At 40.1% G+C, this 19,124-nt stretch overlaps 1 protein-coding gene across 8 annotated transcripts in view; it reads left to right on the top strand.

Annotated features, from left to right (window-relative positions):
- The window catches only part of GOLPH3 (golgi phosphoprotein 3), a 73,793-nt gene that overhangs the window by 46,358 nt on the left and 8,311 nt on the right, over nt 1–19,124 (top strand). For 2 of the 8 annotated variants that reach the window (XR_003792571.1, XR_003792569.1), the window contains exons 4-8: nt 5,160–6,000; nt 7,550–7,593; nt 8,153–8,814; nt 8,912–8,989; nt 9,737–9,819. Coding sequence is in view for 1 of the 8 variants with exons in the window: in XM_029215899.1 (XP_029071732.1) it covers nt 5,160–5,584 (425 nt within the window). In the remaining 7 variants the exon portion in view is untranslated. Of the gene's footprint in view, nt 1–5,159; nt 7,081–7,549; nt 7,594–7,684; nt 7,948–8,152; nt 8,815–8,911; nt 8,990–9,736; nt 9,820–18,502; nt 18,922–19,124 lie in introns of those variants that run through there. The other 6 variants (XR_003792568.1, XR_003792567.1, XR_003792572.1 and 3 more) reach the window with 6 other exon arrangements.

Here is a 19,124-nt window from a genome sequence, read left to right as displayed (position 1 = left end):
ATGTACGATTTAATTGTGGAAAAGGTGTGGATAAACCTTATTAGCATGACTTCAGTACAATAGACAGTAAGTTATAAACTGCTAATCCCATTTATTTCCAATGAGAGGAAAAAAATCATTGTATAGCGGCATCAGAGGGATTTCTGGTTTTTTTAGGTCTGTAAAGAGAAATTGACCTTAGAATAATCTTAACCTCCCCCCCCGCCGCCACCCCAACAATTATTTGAGAATAGGTAGCCAAGATGTTTTCTGAGACATAGAATAACTTCCTAATTGACTAGTGAGTTGCCAGGGAATAGTACTTCTTTGATAACTGACAGATTATTATTATGAGTATAGTTAATTAATTAACCTTGAATTTGAACTATAGTTTTTTATGGGCTTTTACATAAATTTGGCTATCGATTATTCTGTGTTTATAAGTTTGAATTTCCAAAAGTCATTTAAGAATGTCAGAAAACACAACCTAGCTAATTCTAGCCTGGTGCCTTAGGCTGCCTACCACATGCCAATGATATTAGAAAACACAAAACAGGGCTTCCTTGGTGGTGCAGCGGTTGAGAGTCCGCCTGCCGATGCAGGGGACACGGGTTCGTGCCCAGGTCTGGGAAGATCCCCCATGCTGCGGAGTGGCTAGGCCCGTGAGCCATGGCCGCTGAGCCTGCGCATCCGGAGCCTCTGCTCCGCAACGGGAGAGGCCACAACAGTGAGAGGCCCGCGTACCGCAAAAAAAAAAAAAAAACACAAAACAAAACCCAAACTGTCTGGTGAAAGTTGCGGCAGGCATTTATTGGGGAGACAGTGGGTTGGTACAACAATTAAAAAATGAAAGTCATAACTAACCTTTGAAAGATGCATGCCCTTAACATCAAACTCAAGTAATTTCTTATTCCTCTGGGCTCTTGGTTCATATTGTTTTTATGGCCCTATTTACATCTTATTCTAGCCAGTTAAGTACAGTTAGTTGTTATATTATGAATGTTCCCTTCCTTTGATTTAAAATTTCTAGAGTTAGAAATATGTGTTACTAGGACTTCCCTGGTGGCACAGTGGTTAGGAATCTGCCTGCCAATGCAGGGGACATGGGTTCAAGCCCTGGTCCGGGAAGATCCCACATGCCTCGGAGCAACTGAGCCCATGCACCACAACTACTGAGCCTGTGCTCTAGAGCCCGTGAGCCACAACTACTGAGCCTGCGTGCCACAACTACCGAAGCCCGTGCACCTAGAGCCCGTGCTCTGCAACAAGAGAAGCCACCGCAATGAGAAGCCCGTGCACCGCAACAAAGAGTAGCCCCCGCTCGTCGCAACTAGAGAAAGCCTGTGTGCAGCACTGAAGACCCAACGCAGCCAAAAATAAATAAATTAAATAAATACATTAAAAAAAAAAGAAATATGTGTTACTAATGTCTGCATTCTCAGTACCTAGTATGATTTTTTTAGACCATTATAAATAGGATAAACTCTTTCTGCCAAAGTGCTGATTCTGCACATGGTTAAATAATAATAGCTAACGTTTATTGCGAGCTTACCACGTACCAGGCTCTATTCTAAGAACTTGATATGTCTTTAACTTAACTTAATCCTCGTAATAACCCTTGTGAGCTGGAAAGAGTTGTTTTCATCGCTTTACAGATGAAAGGACAGAGGAATAGGTAAGAAGCCTTGCCCAGGGTTGCACTGCTAGGAAATGACCAAATTGGAATTGAAATCCAAACAGTCTGGCTCCAGAGCTTGCTCTCATAACCTATTATGCTGTAGTGCTTCATCAAGTAACTGTTAATGATTTCTCTTTTTTTGTTGTTTTTTGTTTTTGTTAATGATTTCTTAACATTAAATGTAGGTGTGGGCTAATTTAACACCAGAAATTGAAAGTAGAATTTCATTTATTATTGAGTTATATTTTTCTTTTATACTGTTAAGTTTTAAAATCTAATAGGGCCCCAAATATATTTCAGCTCTTTTACTTTTTGAAGTTAACAAGGAAATTGAAAGCAATGATTGTTTTTCTTTTTGTGGAAGCTGATTTGCCAGGGTTTTTTATTTGAAAAGTTTATCTTGTTTTCTTTATTTTTATTTTTTGCTTTTAATCTTTTTTTTTTTTTTTTTTTTTTGGCTGTGCCTCGTGGCATGTGGGATCTTAGTTCCCTGAGCAGGGATTGAAGCCGTGCCCCCTGCAGTGGAGGCATGGAGTCTTAACCACTGGACTGTCAGGGAAGTCGCGGTTATGTTTTCTTTAAATGTAGAAGATGACTTTAATAATGATTCATGGTACCATTTCTTCATTATTTAATTAACAGTTTTTTTTCAAGTCCCTAGTTTTACAGCGTGAATAACAAAATGTAAAATGGCAGATCCAGATCATTTAGCCTTTAAAAAAGAAAAGCTCTCATTTTCTCTTCATTGTGCTCGGGCTTTCCTTTAAATTATTTAGATATTTAAAATAGCCATTTTAAACTCCTTGTCTGCTAATGCCATTGTCTCTGTCATTTCTGGGTCATGTCAGATTTGGTTGACTTTTTTTATTTTTTTGCGGTACGCGGGCCTCTCGCTGTTGTGGCCTCTCCCGTTGCGGAACACAGGCTCCGGACGTGCAGGCTCAGCGGCCATGGCTCATGGGCCCAGCCGCTCCGCGGCATGTGGGATCTTCCCAGACCGGGGCACGAACCCGTGTCCCCTGCATAGGCAGGTGGACTCTCAACCACTGTGCCACCAGGGGAGCCCTGGTTGACTTTTTTTTTTTTTGGTTGTGTGGCATGCGGGATCCTAGTTCCCTACCCAGGGATCGAACCTGCGCCCCCTGCAGTGGAATTGCAGGGTCTTAACCACTGGGAAGACACCAGGGAAGTCCCTGTTTGACTGTTTTTGTTGATTTTTTTTTTCCCCTTAGTTTTGGGTCACATTCTCCTGCTTCTTCACAAGTCTAGTAATTTTTATTGGATGCTGGACATTGTGAGTGCTACGTTGTTGTGTGCTGAATTTTGTTTGTCTTTAAAGACTGTTGAAATTTGTTTTGCTAGGTACTTAAGTTACTCGTGGATCAGTTTTGTTTGTAAGCTTTGTTAGGTCAGGTCTGGAGTAGCCTTTACTCAAGGGCTAGTTTAGCCTTATTACTAAGATGTGATCCTTCTGGAATCCTTTCTGAATGTCCTGGGTGTTCAGTGAGACCTTTCCACTCAGGCTAATTGCAATTCAAATTTTCCCTAGCCCTCTGTGAACTCTTGGAATTGTTCACGTTACAACTTCCTTGATTTTTTTTTTTTTTTAACCTTGTTTTGTGGAGTTTGACACCATAACACATGTGGCTTTGTTTTCGGCCAGACTCAAGCGAACACCACGCAGATTTCTAGAGCTCTTATTCTGCATAGTCCCCTCTTCTCCAGTACTCTGCCTTGCATATTCCAGCTGCCTTAGCCTCCCCCAGCTCTGATCTCTGCCTTTTTACACAGTGTGAGTCCTGTGCTCTACTTGAGGTCTTCTGTTCTGCTCCGCTGCCTGGCATGTGCCTTTGGGTAGTAAGCTTGGGCAGTAGTAGGGCTCAGTGAGGTTTCTCTCAAAGGTCACAGCTCTGGGCTGCCTTTTGACTAGCATCTGAACAGTTGTTTCATACATTTTATGCAGATTTCTAATTGTTTAACTCCGGAAGGCAAGTCCAAGACTAATTACTCAATCATAGCCCCATATTCTTCAGTGTTAAGTCATATGGCAAAATAATTTCGAATACTAATGTATTTTAAGTCAGCACTTTCCACTAGAGCTTTCTGCAACAGTGAAAATGTTTTATTTCTGTGATGTCCGCTCAGTAACCTCTAGCCCCACTTGGCTATTGAGCACTTGAAACGTGGTTAGGGCAACTGAGGAACTGAGTTGTTTTTCCTGCTTATTTATTTATTTGGCTGTGCCGCAGGGCTTGTAGGATCTTAGCTCCCTGACCAGGGATCGAACCTGGGCCCCCTGCAGTGGAAGCATGGAGTCCTAACCACTGGACTGCCAGGGAATTCCCTGAGTTTTTTTATTAATTTAAATTTAATAGCCCTATATAGTTAATGGCTGCTGTAGTAGACAGTACAATTTGTTTTTCCTCGATATTATAAAATTTCAGCTTTTGCATATAATAAAAGTGCCGGTGGTTGATCTCTAACATGTCCCAATTTAGAAAGTTACTATAGTATTTTTTTCAAATTACCCAAATAGTTACATGTTCATTGGAGATTATTTGGAAAATACAAAAAGTACAAAAAAGAAAATTTGTCACATATAATATAATCCCGCAAATAATCAAGATTAATATTTTGATGTATTTCCTTCTAGTCTTCTATAAAGAAAAAAACTGTTTTAGTGAAAAATATTTGGGTTTTTTTTTTTAATATTTTTTTGATGTGACCATTTTTAAAGTCTTTATTGAATTTGTTACAGTATTGCTTCTGGGGGTTTTTTTTGTGGTTTTTTTTGTTGTTGTTTTTTGGCTGCGAGGCATGTGGGATCTTAGCTCCCCGAACAGGGATCCAGCCCGTACCTCCTGCATTGGAAGGCGAAGTCTTAAACCACTGGACCACCAGGGAAGTCCCTTGGTTTTATTTTAAGTATTTCTGGCTCAAAGGGAAATACGCATAGATGACAAGATTAAAATGATGAAAATGTTTTGTCCTTCTATAATTAGGTTTATATTATTTGTCAGCAAAGAATAGCCTTGCCTAAACAGGCTTTCCCAGCTTTATAAGTCAGGTATATGTAGCAGTTCAGGAATAACGTATTAATCAGGAAACTTTTTAATTCTTTTCTCTTTTTGTTGCAGATGGGTGTTTAACAGAAAAGAAATCTTATATTTTACTAGTGGCTGCTTTTTGACAGTAGCTAGAGAGAAGCCAAACATAATTTAATATTGATATTTGGCTTACTCCGCATTAGGGGAACTGGTTTGGAGACTGCTTTCAGCTTGAGTAACCGTTGTGCCTGAAAATCATGTGCCAGGTGCTTAGAAACCAAAGGCCTGGCCATCAGGTGGTTCATGGTTTAGTTGGCAAGAAAACATAGTTGGATTTTCTTCTGTTTCTCTGGAGGAAAAAAAGTCAAATGTTACTGTTCATTTTAACAGTACAAAATTTAATAAGATTAGCAGATAATACCTATCATTTCTAACTTCGGGAATCTTTCTTTTAGGTGAGACGTGGAATCCGTTAAAACTGCATTATCAATTAAGAAACGTGAGGGAACGATTAGCTAAAAACCTGGTAGAAAAGGGCGTATTGACAACCGAGAAACAGAACTTCCTTCTTTTTGACATGACGACACATCCCCTCACCAACAACAGCATTAAGCAGCGCCTCATCAAGAAGGTGCAGGAAGCCGTTCTCGACAAGTGGGTGAACGACCCTCACCGCATGGACAAGCGCCTGCTGGCCCTCATCTACCTGGCCCACGCCTCGGATGTCCTGGAGAACGCGTTCGCGCCCCTCCTGGACGAGCAGTACGATTTAGCCACCAAGCGGGTGCGGCAGCTCCTGGACTTAGACCCTGAGGTGGAGTGTCTGAAGGCCAGCACCAACGAGGTGCTGTGGGCAGTGGTGGCCGCCTTCACCAAGTGACGCTGCGCAGAACCGAGCGTCCTCCTTTCTCTCGCGGGAACCAGTCGTTTTTCTTCCAGGGACTCCTGGTTTTCTGCAGTTTGTACTTCCCACACTATAATTGGCTTTTGTTTTATGAAATGGTGGGTGGCTTTTTCTTTTGTGTATGTATGCAGGATTCTGCTGGTACGAGAGGCCTTCCTCTTTCTGTTGTGGAAAAAGTTTCACCGCCATACTGGCATTCCATTGCTCGTTGCCATCCTCACTGTTGCCCGTTTGGGTTCTGGTGTGCTTTGACTGTCAGAGTACCTCCAGGTTCCTCACACGCACATCTTTTGGATTACCTCAGGTTGAGTTTCTCCCACATGTGCACGTACATCTCGCATTCTGCCTGCAATTCAGACAGAAGTCACAAAAAGGCCTTTAACTCACCAAAGGTAAATATCTGTATCTATTAGGACATTTTATACATAGACCTCAGTTGAGATGTATACTTAGCAAAATTATTTTTAAATTGAAATACACAGTAAATAATATAAAGTGCCCCTTGGATCTTGCTTTCCATGTAAATCTATTGTATTATTACACTTGTCATAATTTTAACTATTAAGTCATAAAGGTCCAGTTGTTTCACACAGCCAGTTTGGGATGAGCTGCATTCCAGTTATGCTGTATATAGTTTGAATTATATAGAAGTTGTTCCTTCTTCTGGCCACCACTGCCCATCTTAGTATTTTGCAGGGTTTAATTAGTTGTACACCTGGTGCCCCTTACTTGCTGCAGGCATTGTAATTTGATGGCAAAATAGACCTCTCATCATTGAAGGAGAGAGAAAACATGTGTGTCTAATTGGTCCCAAGATTTTTTGAGCTGTGCCATTCATGGTACTCTTTGCCTATGCATCTCCTCTCTGGAATTTTTTTCAGTCTTATTATTTTTATCATTTCTGTAGAGAAGAGGCTTGTGACCAGTACTAATCTTGAGTACAGTTTTATCTTTTTCTGTCCACAAGTAAATTAATGTCTGCTCTTAAATAAATATCTACTCACACTTTCTTGGGGGAAGAAAATCAAATGTCAGCACTAGCAGATGTTGCATGTAAATCGTTAGCAAGTAACGACTACAACTCAGATGATTAAGAGTTTTGTAGCAGAAAGCTCTGCTGTGTTTTAATTTTTATATACAATTATGATAATTAGCACATTGTAAGAATATAAACCTTTGCTTTTTAGAGTTTATTTTTACTATTTCTTTATCATTGTTTATCGTATCACCATTGGTTTCATAATGTAAATACTATATATTGAACAAATTAAATGTCAAATTTTTTATTACCATAGTTCATGTTACTAGTGGGGCTTTCAGGTGTTTAGAGACTTTTTTGGTTAACATTCAATTCAAAAGTACTAGATGGTGTATAACTCTAGAGCTGAATTTTAAGGGATTCCCTAATATGTATACTATCTTTTTATCTGAAGTAATAAATAAACTATGATCTTGAAAGTGCCTGAATCAGAGCAAGCATGTCATTTGTATTTTTGTATTCTAATTATTGTGGTTTTAGTTTTCTTTCTGATGAAGTTTTACTTAGCCTTAGCTTAGTATGGCAATATTTCTACACAGGGGCTGGCAAACTTTTTCTTGTTGGGCCAGATAGAAAATATTTTAGGCTTTGTGAGCCATATACGGTGTTGCAGCTACTCAACTCTGCTGAATGAAAGTTGCCATGGACAATACAAATAAATGGGTGAGGCTGTATTCCAGTAAAACTTCATTTACAAAAATAGGCAGCTGGCCATGGGCGTTGGTTTGCCAATTCCTGTTTTAACTCATGAAAAAAGATTTTTCTCTCCATTAAAATAACCTCCTTGACCTCCAAAAATGATAACTACTGGTGGTAATTAAGTATAGAAAGTATTAATTTATAGTTTCTTCCCACAAAATGGATACTTGAAACTTACACCATGTCCTGGAATTTCCTTTTAGGTGAAGATTTACTGTTTTCCTCCAGCAGAGATTTTACAAATGAGGTAATGGTTGTTTCTAAGGTATTCTTGGCTTTGTAAGCCTCATCTGTATTCTCAAGCAAGGGGGAAAGGGCCTCACCCAAACTTCTGTCAGCGTTTGTTTCAGAGCAGAGTGCCTGTCAGCTCTACCTGTGTGTGACCTCAACTTCAGTACACGGTCGTGTCTCCAGAGGAGAGGACAAGTGGTCCCATCCAGAGGGGAGGGTGTTATCTAGAACTCCTTCTTCCTGTAGAAGGCCACTGTTTACAGTTCTCTGCAAGCAGGAATGGTGTGACTCCAGGGACATTATTCTGTGTGGAAGGAGCAGTATGTCCACAGGCTTATGCCACTTTTGTTAAAAGCCTTCAGATCCAAGAATCAGGCAGTGAGTTTTGATATAATAAAATTTACTGTGCAATAATAAATCGATTTCTTCATGTGTTTAATTGCTGAGTGTTCCTTAGAATAACCTGGTCTGGAACAATGCTGTAACAGAAGGGAGAAAGGAAGGAAACTTACTGAATGCATGCTCTGTGCCTAGTAAAGTATTTTATATCTTGTTTTGACCTCCCAAAACTGCAGTTACTATATCTTCATTTAATGAAGAACAGGCTTGGATTGGAGGGGTTGCCCAGCCTCACGTTATCTGGTAAGTGTTTGAGCTTTTAATCCTGAAGTGATTGAAAACAGTAATGGCATTTAACCATAATTTTTCCTTTCTTATTTGGGGACTAGGAGGGGGGGCTTCTTTTCCTTAACAGAGACAAAAACCACGATAGCGGGCATGCAAAAAATTCTCATGGTCGTGCAAAATACAATGATAAAAGGATATCCCTGCTTTATTCTGATACCTTGGTATAACTTACATAAACTGTCTTTTGGAGGTGAAAAAGTTGACTAGTTCTATATATTCTTAGGAGAAAGAAGCATCATCCGATGTCAGCTGGCCAAGAAGTCCCTGGCCTGCTGAAGCAAGATTGCCTTGTGGCCTCTGATGCCTTACGTTACTCAGTTCTTCCCCTCGTTTGCAAACAGATGGGTACAATACTTTTTTAAAGTATGACAAAGCCTTGAATTTGGCCACCACCTGAAGGAAAGTGAGAGGGGCTGGTGTGTGGTTCAGTGGCAATATAGGACCAATGAGTGATGACATCCAGCCTGAGGATGACAGGAGTCCATGACTGCCATGCATGGCTACTCTTGCCCCAGGAACGTGGAAACCACTAGTCACAAGTCTATGTGAGGTATTTATGAAGTTTAATTCCAACTCAATGGCCTCTCCATCTTAAATGGAGATATTTATATTGTCAGATAACATTGTTCCATTTCACTTTCATCCAGATCAAGATGACTGACAACCTGAGGTAATTTCTAATTCATTGCAGTCCACTGGGTCCCGGAATGCTAGCCCTGACTCTTGTAAGTTCTGCATGAATGTCGTATGTTCTTTAATAGCACCAAGTAAGGAAGTGATGTTAAGGCTTGTCACCTTGCAGGCTACTTACTCTTCAAAGAGGCATGGATGGTAAAGTTAGATTGATATCCACACTTCCTCAGCCCAATATTAGAATTATGTAGGCAATTACTCCTGATGGAGCAGTGGTATAACTGTGATTCCCACTAGCATCATTATATACTGGTGTGCAATTTACTTTTTGCCCTTACATTGTAGAGAACTTTCAGAATAAGCACACATCATTCTCTTTAATCATTTTTGGCTTCATTGTATAATTTCTCCCATTAATGGACATTTGGGTTCTTCTCATGTTCATTATTACAAACATATTGTAACGTATATTTTTGTACATATTTTTATATTTGATTTCCATAGGAGGAATTAATAGAAGTAAGTTTGCTCAAAGACTATGCCTTGAAAATGTAAAAGATAAAGCCGAATTTTCTAAGATTCATGTTAAGTTCCACTTCAAATAACATGAATGCTGGTTTCCCCACACCTTAGCTAATACCGTAGAGGGTGTCATCAATCCTGGTCTTTGCCAAGGTAATAGTGAGGAGCATGGTCAAATTATTTTACTTATTGAAGGGTTGATTATCATTTACTATCTTTATTGGTAATTTGTATTTTTTTTCTGTGAGTTACCTGATCATGTTCTTTATTAATTTTCTAATTTAGGGTATTGATCTTTTTATGTATTGATTCACCAGGACTTTCCATATATTGTGGATATTAACCCTGTGTCTGACAGTGATGCAATTGTTTTTCTCAGTCTTTGGAGTTGGTATATATGGTAAGTAATTTTTTCCCTTTTTTCCTTTTTTTTTTTTTAACAATTCAGAAAAGTGCAAGGTGCAGTAGTGCTTAAGCATGGAATCTGTGGAGACCTTAATTATCATACTGAAGAGATCAGCATGGTATTCAGGTTTGGGAATATATTTCATAAAAATTTGGGGAGCTATGATTAAATATAACAAATATAAAAATCATGAAAAATACGTATAATTATATGTGTATATAAAGGTTTCATGTAATTTTTATGATTAAAATACAAATGGAAAATCTCATAAACAAATGTATAGGCTAGTGGATTATCTTAAGGCGAACATGCTTGCAGCCATCACCCGGGCCAGGAGATAGAACCTTGCCAGCTGTCCAGAAGCCGTTCAAGGCTTCCTCCTAATTACAACCTCCCTAAGTCTCTATCCCGACCCAGTATTCATCTTTAATAATTTTGTTCTGTTTCATTTTTCGTTTTATATGTCTGTTTTAGTTTCTCTCAATCTATAAGTTCTTTCCCTCATCTCTCTTTATTTTTTTCCTTGAGGAATACTTGTTGATAAAATTGGATCCCTTGTCCTGTTGTTTGGATTTTGCTGATTGTATCCACATAGTGTAGTTTAATGTGTTTTATTGACCTCTACTTCCTGAGAATTGGGCGTTAGATCTGAGGCTCCGTCAGATTCGAGTTGGTTTGTGTAGGCACCTGTTTCATCGGTGGTGGTGTGTTCTTTCATCAGGAAGCACATGGTGTCTCTCTTTTTGTGATGGTTTGTGATAGCAATCTTGCTGTTCAGTTCTTAGATCCTGTGATTTATTGAGGTTGCATGTGGTGATATTTTAACTTATCATTTCTTTGTTTATTAGCTAAAATATTTCTATGAAGAGAAACTTCACCTTACCTACAATACCTTTTAGTACAGTTCATAGAGGAAAGGTAGGAGAATTTCTACATTTTATTTACCAGTTTTCAAAGTAGACTTGGTTCCAAAGCATTCTCCAAAGGTGACTGATTAATTTTCTTTAAGTATCCTGAACTTGTGGAAATTAACATTCTTTTATCATCATCATTTTCCTTGATGAGAAGTAGGATTCTTGATACGGAAAAGTAGAGCTATAGCTTCAAGACAGAAGATAGAAAACCCTTGTAGTTCTAAATTCGAATCACAAGTATTGGTGTAAACTTACAGGGTACTTTATTTCTTCCTTTTTTATTGTGGTAAAATATACGTAACATAAAATTTATCATTTCAGCCATACTTAAGTGTACAGTTCCGTGCCTCTGCTTTTTGTAGTCGCGCTGCATCTGCTTTGTAAGAACGTCATCATTATATACTATAATCTCTCCCTTTTAACTCTTGCTTTAGTCTTAACTATTCAAGTAAATACATGCTTAATGCTCACCACCAGCCCTTACGTCATCTATCCAGTCATTCTGCTTGTCTTGCTCAGTTGTTAGTAGATTCTTCTGGAAGGGCTTGTGAGACTAGTATACCCTGAGTTTTTGTACGCTGATAACAGTTTATCTGTAGCCTTTTGTATGAAAGTCTGTTTGGATAAAATGGTTGGGTCACATTTTTTTTTTTTTTTAGTATCTTAAGTATGTTCTTTTTGGCTTAAAACATCACTGTCAATGTCTGCTGATAACATGATTTTCTTTCCCTCATGAATGCCTTATTCTTTTTGGCCTGGAGCCCACGGGATTTTTTTCCTCCGATTTTTCGCCAGTGATGTTACTGCAGTATGTTTTGGTGTTGGTTGTTCTGGATCAGTATTCCCAAGTACCTGGTGTGTTCTTTCAATATGTAGCATCAAGTCTTTTTTTATTCTCAATTTCAGGAAAATGAAAGTTTTAATAATTGTTCTGTTCCCTTGTTTAGGCTTTCTTTTTTGGGGATTGCTATTATGTATGTTGTTTTGGGTCACTTTTGCTTGGCTTCTTTTCTTTATTATTGATCTTTAAATGTTTTACCTGTTTTCTCTTCTCTTCCTCTTAAGACATCCTGTTTATTTACTGTGAATGATCTTTCTAGTTTAGTCTTTTCTGAAATTAATTTTTTCCTGAGTTTCAGTAATCAATTTCTAAATTTTTCTAATTTCTATTGATATCATTCATATTTTGTGTCATTTTCCTGATGTATTTTAACTCATTTTGAGGTATTATATTTTTCATTGGTTCCCTAGGTATGTCTTTCTGGTGTGCTTTTGTTGTCTCTAGGGATTATATTTTCTCCTTATGCTCTTTTTCTTATGATAACTTTGTATGGGATTTGACCTGGATTGTCTTCTGTTGCCCATGTTTACATGAAATTACTTTTCCTGTTTTAGAAGGGAGATGCAGGTCAGGGTAGCCTTTCTAACTGTGTTTATTCTCTAGAACCCCTTCCTCTGTTTTTGAGTGTGAAGAAATACGGCAGCTTGCTTTCTGAGATCTGGTTCTGCCACTCTCAGCCACCTTTATCTGGACCTTCTTTTTTTTTGATCTCTGTTGTTCTTCTCTTGCTCAGTTTCGATTCTGTTCCCAGTAGTTTCTCCTCAGTGTGGGGCATTGGCGGATCATTTTTGAAAGTGAAAAAACGATTCAGGTTTCAGGGGGCGTTATCCAGTCGGTCCTCTGAGCTTCCCTGTTGATTATGAGGCCAAGGGTGAGGATGTCAGGGTGGGTGTGTGTCTTAGGGGTATCAGATGCCCTGTTGCTTCCCTCTACCCTCCTTGTACAGATTCCGATACCAAATTGGTCTTGTTGCTTGTTAGTAGTTTACTGCTGCTCGTTTGTACCTTCTGGGGTTTGTGAGGGTACTTTCACACCTAGTTTTGTGGTAGATGTTTACCATGGTTTTTCTATACTAGTTGGTCTGGGTTGTATGTGTGCGGTGTTAGTGGTGGGGAAGGGGAAGTGGGTGGGATATGAGGAAATTAAAAAACTATGTTGGGGAGTTCCCTGGTGGCCTAGTGGTTAGGATTCTGGGCTTTCACTGCCGTGGCCCGGGTTCAGTCCCTGGTCTGGGAACTGAGATTCCTGCAAGCTGTGCGGTGTGGCCAAAAAAACAAACTGTGTCACTGTTGTGTTACCTTGCCTGAATCTGCTGGGAGAGCCGCCAGTGGTTTTTAGTTTGTATGTAGTCTCATTAAATTATGAGTCTTTTGCTTTATAGCTTCTGCATTTAGCCTTATATTCACTTTATGATTAAAACGGTATATTTAGCTCTTTTGATGGGTTTTTATTTTCCTTTCTTGCTTTTAAATTTATGTATGGTGACTCTGGAATTTTATTTTGTTGTGAAGGATTTTGTTGCAAGGAAGCCAGCTTTTTTTACCTCCTCTAAAATATTTAGCCAGTTTTTCCAAAATCAGCTATTGTATAATCTGTGTTTTCTGTAACTGACTTAGAATGCCCCTTTGAATTTTCTTTGAATTCAGAATCTGTCATCTTTGTTCCAGTGGTTTGGCTGTCCATGGAAGAGGAGACACTTTTAATTATAGTAGTTTTTTTGATGATGTTGTAATAGGGCTAGTCCCCCACTTATTATGCTTTTTCAAAATCTGGTTATTTTTACATGTTTATCCTACCAAATGGACTTCAGAATAATTTTTTTCAGGTTAAAAAATTATTTTGAGATCATTGTTGAAATTATATTACATTTGTAAACTAGCTTGAAGAGAGTTGAGATTTTTAGTGTTGTCATCCTATCCCAGAATAAGCTAAAACTCCCCATTTGTTCAAGTTATTGGTTTTATGTCCCTTAATAGAATTTTGTAATTCATTTAGATCTTTTTTAAAATAATTAATTAAATTTCTGGCTGTGTTGGGTCTTTGTTGCTGCGCGCGGGCTTTCTCTGGTTGTGGCGAGCAGGGGCTACTCTTCGTTGCGGTGCACGGGCTTCTCATTGCAGTGGCTTCTCGTTGCAGAGCATGGGCTCTAGGCGTGCGGGCTCACTAGTTGTGGCACACGGGCTTAGTTGCTCCGCGGCATGTGGGATCTTCCCGGACCAGGGCTCAAACCCATGTCCCCTGCACTGGCAGGTGGATTCTTTTTTTTTTTTTTTTTTGGCGGTACACGGGCCTCTCACTGCTGTGGCCTCTCCCATTGCAGAGCACAGGCTTCGGACGCGCAGGCTCAGCGGCCATGGCTCACGGGCCCAGCCGCTTTGCGGCATGTGGGATCCTCCCAGACCGGGGCATGAACCCGTATCCCCTGCATCGGCAGGCGGACTCTCAACCACTGTGCCACCAGGGAAGCCTTCTTTTAGGTCTTGCCAGTCCTTGCCAAAGTTAAACGTATTTTTAGTTACTATTGTGAGTGTTTCCTCTTATAATATGTTTTAAGTGGTTATTATTTATGAGTAAGAAAGCTCTTGTTTTGGTGGATGATTTCTGATAGCCAACTTTACTGAATTCTAATATTTTAACAGTTTTTAAATTGATGTGTTTGTGCTTACAAGTACCCAGATATATCTGTGCACACTGTATGATACATTTGTTTCTTCTATTTATACCTCTTAAAAAATTTTTGTCTAATTGTATTGGCTTGTACCTCTAGAATATTGTTATCCAACAATAACAGCAGTGAACATCATTTTTGTTTGTATTCCTGAATCTAATGGGAATGATTCTGGAGTTTTTCCATTAAGAGTTTGAAGCAGGCTTTTAAAAAAGTATGTCTTTCACAGGATTTGTGTGTGTGTGTGTCCTACTGATATAATGAATTACATTCCACATTTACATTTATAGATTTCTTAATTCCAAATCATTCATGCATTCCTGGAGTTAACATCGCTTAGACTTGGTATTTTCTTTATTGTACTACTGGATTCATTGGCTAACATTTAATTAGGATTTTATTTATAAATTTGTCCATTTTCATTGTTTTCTAAGCATTTTTCAAGTTCATCAAGTTCATCTTCAATGGCACTGACTTGTATTCTGCAATCTGATCTGACTCAAAGCTTATATGGCTTTGGTTTCGTAAGGTGGTCTCAGTTTCTTTTTCATTCTACCAGATCCACATTAATCTCATTTGATTTTCTTATCTCTGCTTTGATCTTGTGCTTCTTAGAAGCCACATTCTCTTTGAGTGCATTGAGAATATGAAGCAGTTTGTGTTTATAATTTTCTTTTGATTCCTAAGGTAGTTATCCAAATTATTTTTTTTTTCTGCCTTTTGCATACTATGTTTCAACACCCCCCTCCCCACCTTTCCCAGCTTGGTATTCACGAGAAGGGCCCTTGCTGAGCCTGTTTAATGGGGAAGGTGGGGTTCTACTGAAGCCTGCCATTTGGTCAGTAATGGATACTTCAGAGCTCTGTGTTTAAGCATCATTCAGCTCCTCCCTTAGAATGAGAGAGGAAAGTTGGATACCAGTTGATTTTAATCTTTATTCAGATCTACTCAGCTGCTTTGGGGGGATCGAGAAGAAGGCTGTGATCGGTGCTTGGTGTGGCTTTTACGGGGTTGGGTGAGCAGAGGCTGCCAATCTCTGAATGGATCAGTTGAGCCCTTTCGTTTCAGGAATGTACGTGGTAGGGGCTCCCCGCAGATCAGACCATTCCTTCCCTGTTACTCCTGTGACCTGCTGAGGCCGGCCAGGTGCCTGGGAAAATCAAAATGAGCCTCCCCTTTAACTTCACCTTCCCTACCATTCTGAGGAGTGGAAATGGCTCTAATTCTGGGTGCTTCCTGCTTTTTCTGGGGCTCACCTTCTGTAATTCCCTTTCTTCAAGTTAAGGGTTTTGGTGACATTCTGATATTCTTCATAACTCTCATACCATCTTTGCTTTCTCACATTCAGAGAGAATTGTATCCCATTTCATTGTTCTCCTTCAGTTTGGTCTCAGGTTTCATTTATTGTACATGGTATGTAGCCTTCAACATTCATAGAATGGGTTTGTGGCTATTTCTTTTTTCTTTTTTTAAAAAATTTATTTATTTATTTTTGGCTGCGTTGGGTCTTTGTTGCTGCACGCGGGCTTTCTCTAGTCGCGGCAAGCAGGGGCTACTCTTCGTTGTGGTGCGCAGGCTTCTCATTGCAGTGGCTTCTCTTGTTGCGGAGCACGGGCTCTAGGCGCGTGGGCTTCCGTAGTTGCGGCACGTGGGCTCAGTAGTTGTGGCTCACGGGCTCTAGAGCACATGCTCAGTAGTTGTGGCGCACGGACTTAGTTGCTCCGCGGCATGTGGGATCTTCCAGACCGGGGCTCGAACCTGTGTCCCCTGCATTGGCAGGCGGGTTCTTAACCACTGTGCCACCAGGGAAGTCCCTGTGGCTATTTCTATAGTGTATTAAAACTCTCCCCCAGGAAAAAGTTCTGCCCAAGTGTAGCAGTGGACTGAGCCAATCAGAATCTTAATTTTTGGAGGATATATGGAAAATCAGGCAGGCAGCAGCCTGTATGTCAGAGAAATCCTGTGATATAGAGTGGGGCTAAAATTATAGCAAAATAGCATTCATCGGTTTCTAAGTAAAGAAAAGGTGTGAGGAATTGGGGATAAGGCTGCCAGCTAGTGGAGGGAGGAGAAGCGGGTCTGCAGAAACAGACCCACAAACAGCAGTGGAGGGCACTGAGTGACAACCCATGAACCCCCGAGTTCCTTCCGTCGCTGAGGCCTGGTCATATGCTGAGTTCCGTTCTGGGATTTCTGTGAGATGCCGTCTTGCTGCCTTCCCTTGGGCTACTCTAGTTTGGCATCTGCATCTGAAAACCAAAACAGCCTAAAATAAAGTAGATGCTTTTTATTTCACTCTGTGAAATAAGATCCCAGATTATCCAAGTATTTGTGGGGGAGGGAGTGGTGAATGGGTAGGGATTTTAGGAAAAAATGAAGAATGTATTCATTGTGAAGAATCAGAGAAAAAACTGGCAAGGAAACAATTGCCAAGTAGCATCCAGAGTCCAGTTGAGGTCGGAAGCCATGAATTTATAGCAAATCACTATGTGTAGTTGTGAGATTTTTCTTTAGGAATAGGCATGTGGGCACCAAGAGGCTGGCTGGTTGGAAGGATCCTGGATTAGACGGGGCGAGGGAGCTGTGCGCGTCTGGGCTGGAGGGCGATTGCTGTTCTCTACCGTGGGGTCTAGTCTAAATAGACAGAGAAGGGAAGGAAACACGGGTGGGGATTCTGAAGCGGAGAAAAGTACCAGTTGCCTAGGGATTGGAGGGCCTGTTGAAACTGAAGCAGAACCAGGGGGAAGGGGAGTAAGCTCCGGAAGGTCAGGAGGTTGTAAAGGCATGAGATGTCCGATTTTAAGATCTCAGAGGTGGAATGGGTTTGGATTGCGCCAGATCCCGGGTATGGCCATGGAAGAAGCGTGGTTGACTTGACTTCTTTTGCCTTTGCCCCTCTCACCCATTTAGGTAATCACCATTTCTTAGCTTGATGGTTTAAAAGGTTATTCTATAGATGCAGAAGTGAACAAACAAAAAAACAAGTAGTAAACAGTGTTTATTTTTTTAAAATTACTTAAAAAAGGTTGTTTATAGAGACGTGGATTTACACACCTTGGCGACAACATTTTAAAAATGTACAGGCTATTTCATATTATTGCACTTACTCTTTAATAATATATAAGGCATTTTATCTTACATAAATAAAGGATAATGTATAATATCATACAACAGGTGTGGTGCCAACTAAAAGTCAACCCTAAAATTAAATGAGCTGTGTATGGGACGATCGAAATGAAACCCAGCCTACTTCAACCGTCACGGTACATCCTTGCAACTACGATTTACATGTTATGACACAGTTACCATCATAGCTTATTGTGGATGAAGGACCAGTTAAAAAACCAAAACAATGCAAGTTTTAGTAGGACAATACCATGAGTGTTCATGTCAGGAAGTTTGGGAGTTTATTAGAGTAATTAGAAATACTAGTCATGCCTTGAACACTGACGACAAATAAATAGCTTTCTATCTTAGGGTCAAAGTTTAGCTTTTGCTTCCTCCCTTAAATTCCAATTGTCAGATTCCAAGGGAACCCTTCTGGCAAGGTCCACTGGAAATGGCTGATGACTTGAATATAGTTCAGTGACCCAGAGGGCTACCCTTGCACTCTTCAGATAAGAGGATTAGGACCTCTTAGAAGGAGACCATTCCGCTGCTTCAGAAACTCCTGTCTGTCACACAGGACTGTGCATTTCTATGTAGGCACAGCTGGAAGAGTGGAGGCAAAAAATCGTTTTCAGTGTTGACTTCAAAGAGTCTCTCATCATTTAGGCAAGAAAGCAGAAGCCACAAAGCTGACCCCAGAGACTTAAAAACAATCTAGCATGCACCTTGCACTGACTTCCTATAGTATCCTACTTGGAACTGTAATAGTGAAAAGTAGAAGCTAAATTAATCAGGTCTTTCTAGCTAACTCCTGAACTACGTTCTCTTTTGTATAACCTGTTTAAAAATGAGAAATCTCGGCTCACACCAGCCAGGTATTTCACTCCCGTCTGAGAACCTCTCTGGGCCAGCTCCACAGAGGTTTACTGGGATTAGTCACTCAGAAATAGGTTAATTAAAGAAATCGCCGACATAAAACCTTAGCGTCACCATGCACGCAGGTATGCAACCTCACCCGTATTCCCAGGACTCAGCTGGCCTGCACCACCGAGGATGTGGCTTGTAACTATGCAGTTCTGCTCCTTTACCTTGAAAGACTGACTCACCCTCGTTTTCCACCTTCTTATTATGTTTTGGTAAATGAAGCTGATGAGGATTTGGGTCTTAAGAAGGTACAGGACGAGGGAGAAGAGCCAGTTTTGTGACGAGGAACAGCACGTGGAATGGGAACAGTTACTAAGAAGAAGCTTGTGCTTCAGGAGGGCAGCTGGGACGAGTGTCACAAGCAAGCGTGAGTCACAGCAGTGTTCTGCTGGGAAACATTTTTGGCAAAAGGAAGAACTTGCAAAACAGGAAAACAAAAAGAGCAAAAACTTCAGTCACTGCAGAGCTATGCCATTACCCCCAGGTCAGGAAAATAGATCCAGTGCTTAAAAATGTTACATTTCTTAAGCTTGTTGAGAAGAGAAAGGGGAAAAAAAAAAATCAGCCAAAGAAAAGAAAGTCCCCTAAAAGGATTATTTTAAGTTCCTCTATTGGGATTATAAATCCAAGGACACTAAAAAGATAATTGATTTCTAAAACGTTAAATTAGTGGTTGGATCTATAAAATGTAGAAATGGAAACTCAGTGACAATGATATTTTTGCCTGCTCTTTTGTTGACCAGTCTTGAATTCAAATATTTATTCAAGACAAGTTTCAAACTAGATGCAAGGTGCTTGCGGAGCTGGAACTTTCTGCTCATTCTAAGCAGCAAAGTGCACAGCT

The sequence above is a fragment of the Monodon monoceros genome, unplaced genomic scaffold, assembly GCF_005190385.1.
Source record: "Monodon monoceros isolate NGI ecotype Baffin Bay Population unplaced genomic scaffold, NGI_Narwhal_1 Super_Scaffold_12, whole genome shotgun sequence".
Classification (NCBI taxonomy): Eukaryota; Metazoa; Chordata; class Mammalia; order Artiodactyla; family Monodontidae; genus Monodon; species Monodon monoceros.
This window is presented reverse-complemented; position numbering and strand designations above follow the sequence as displayed.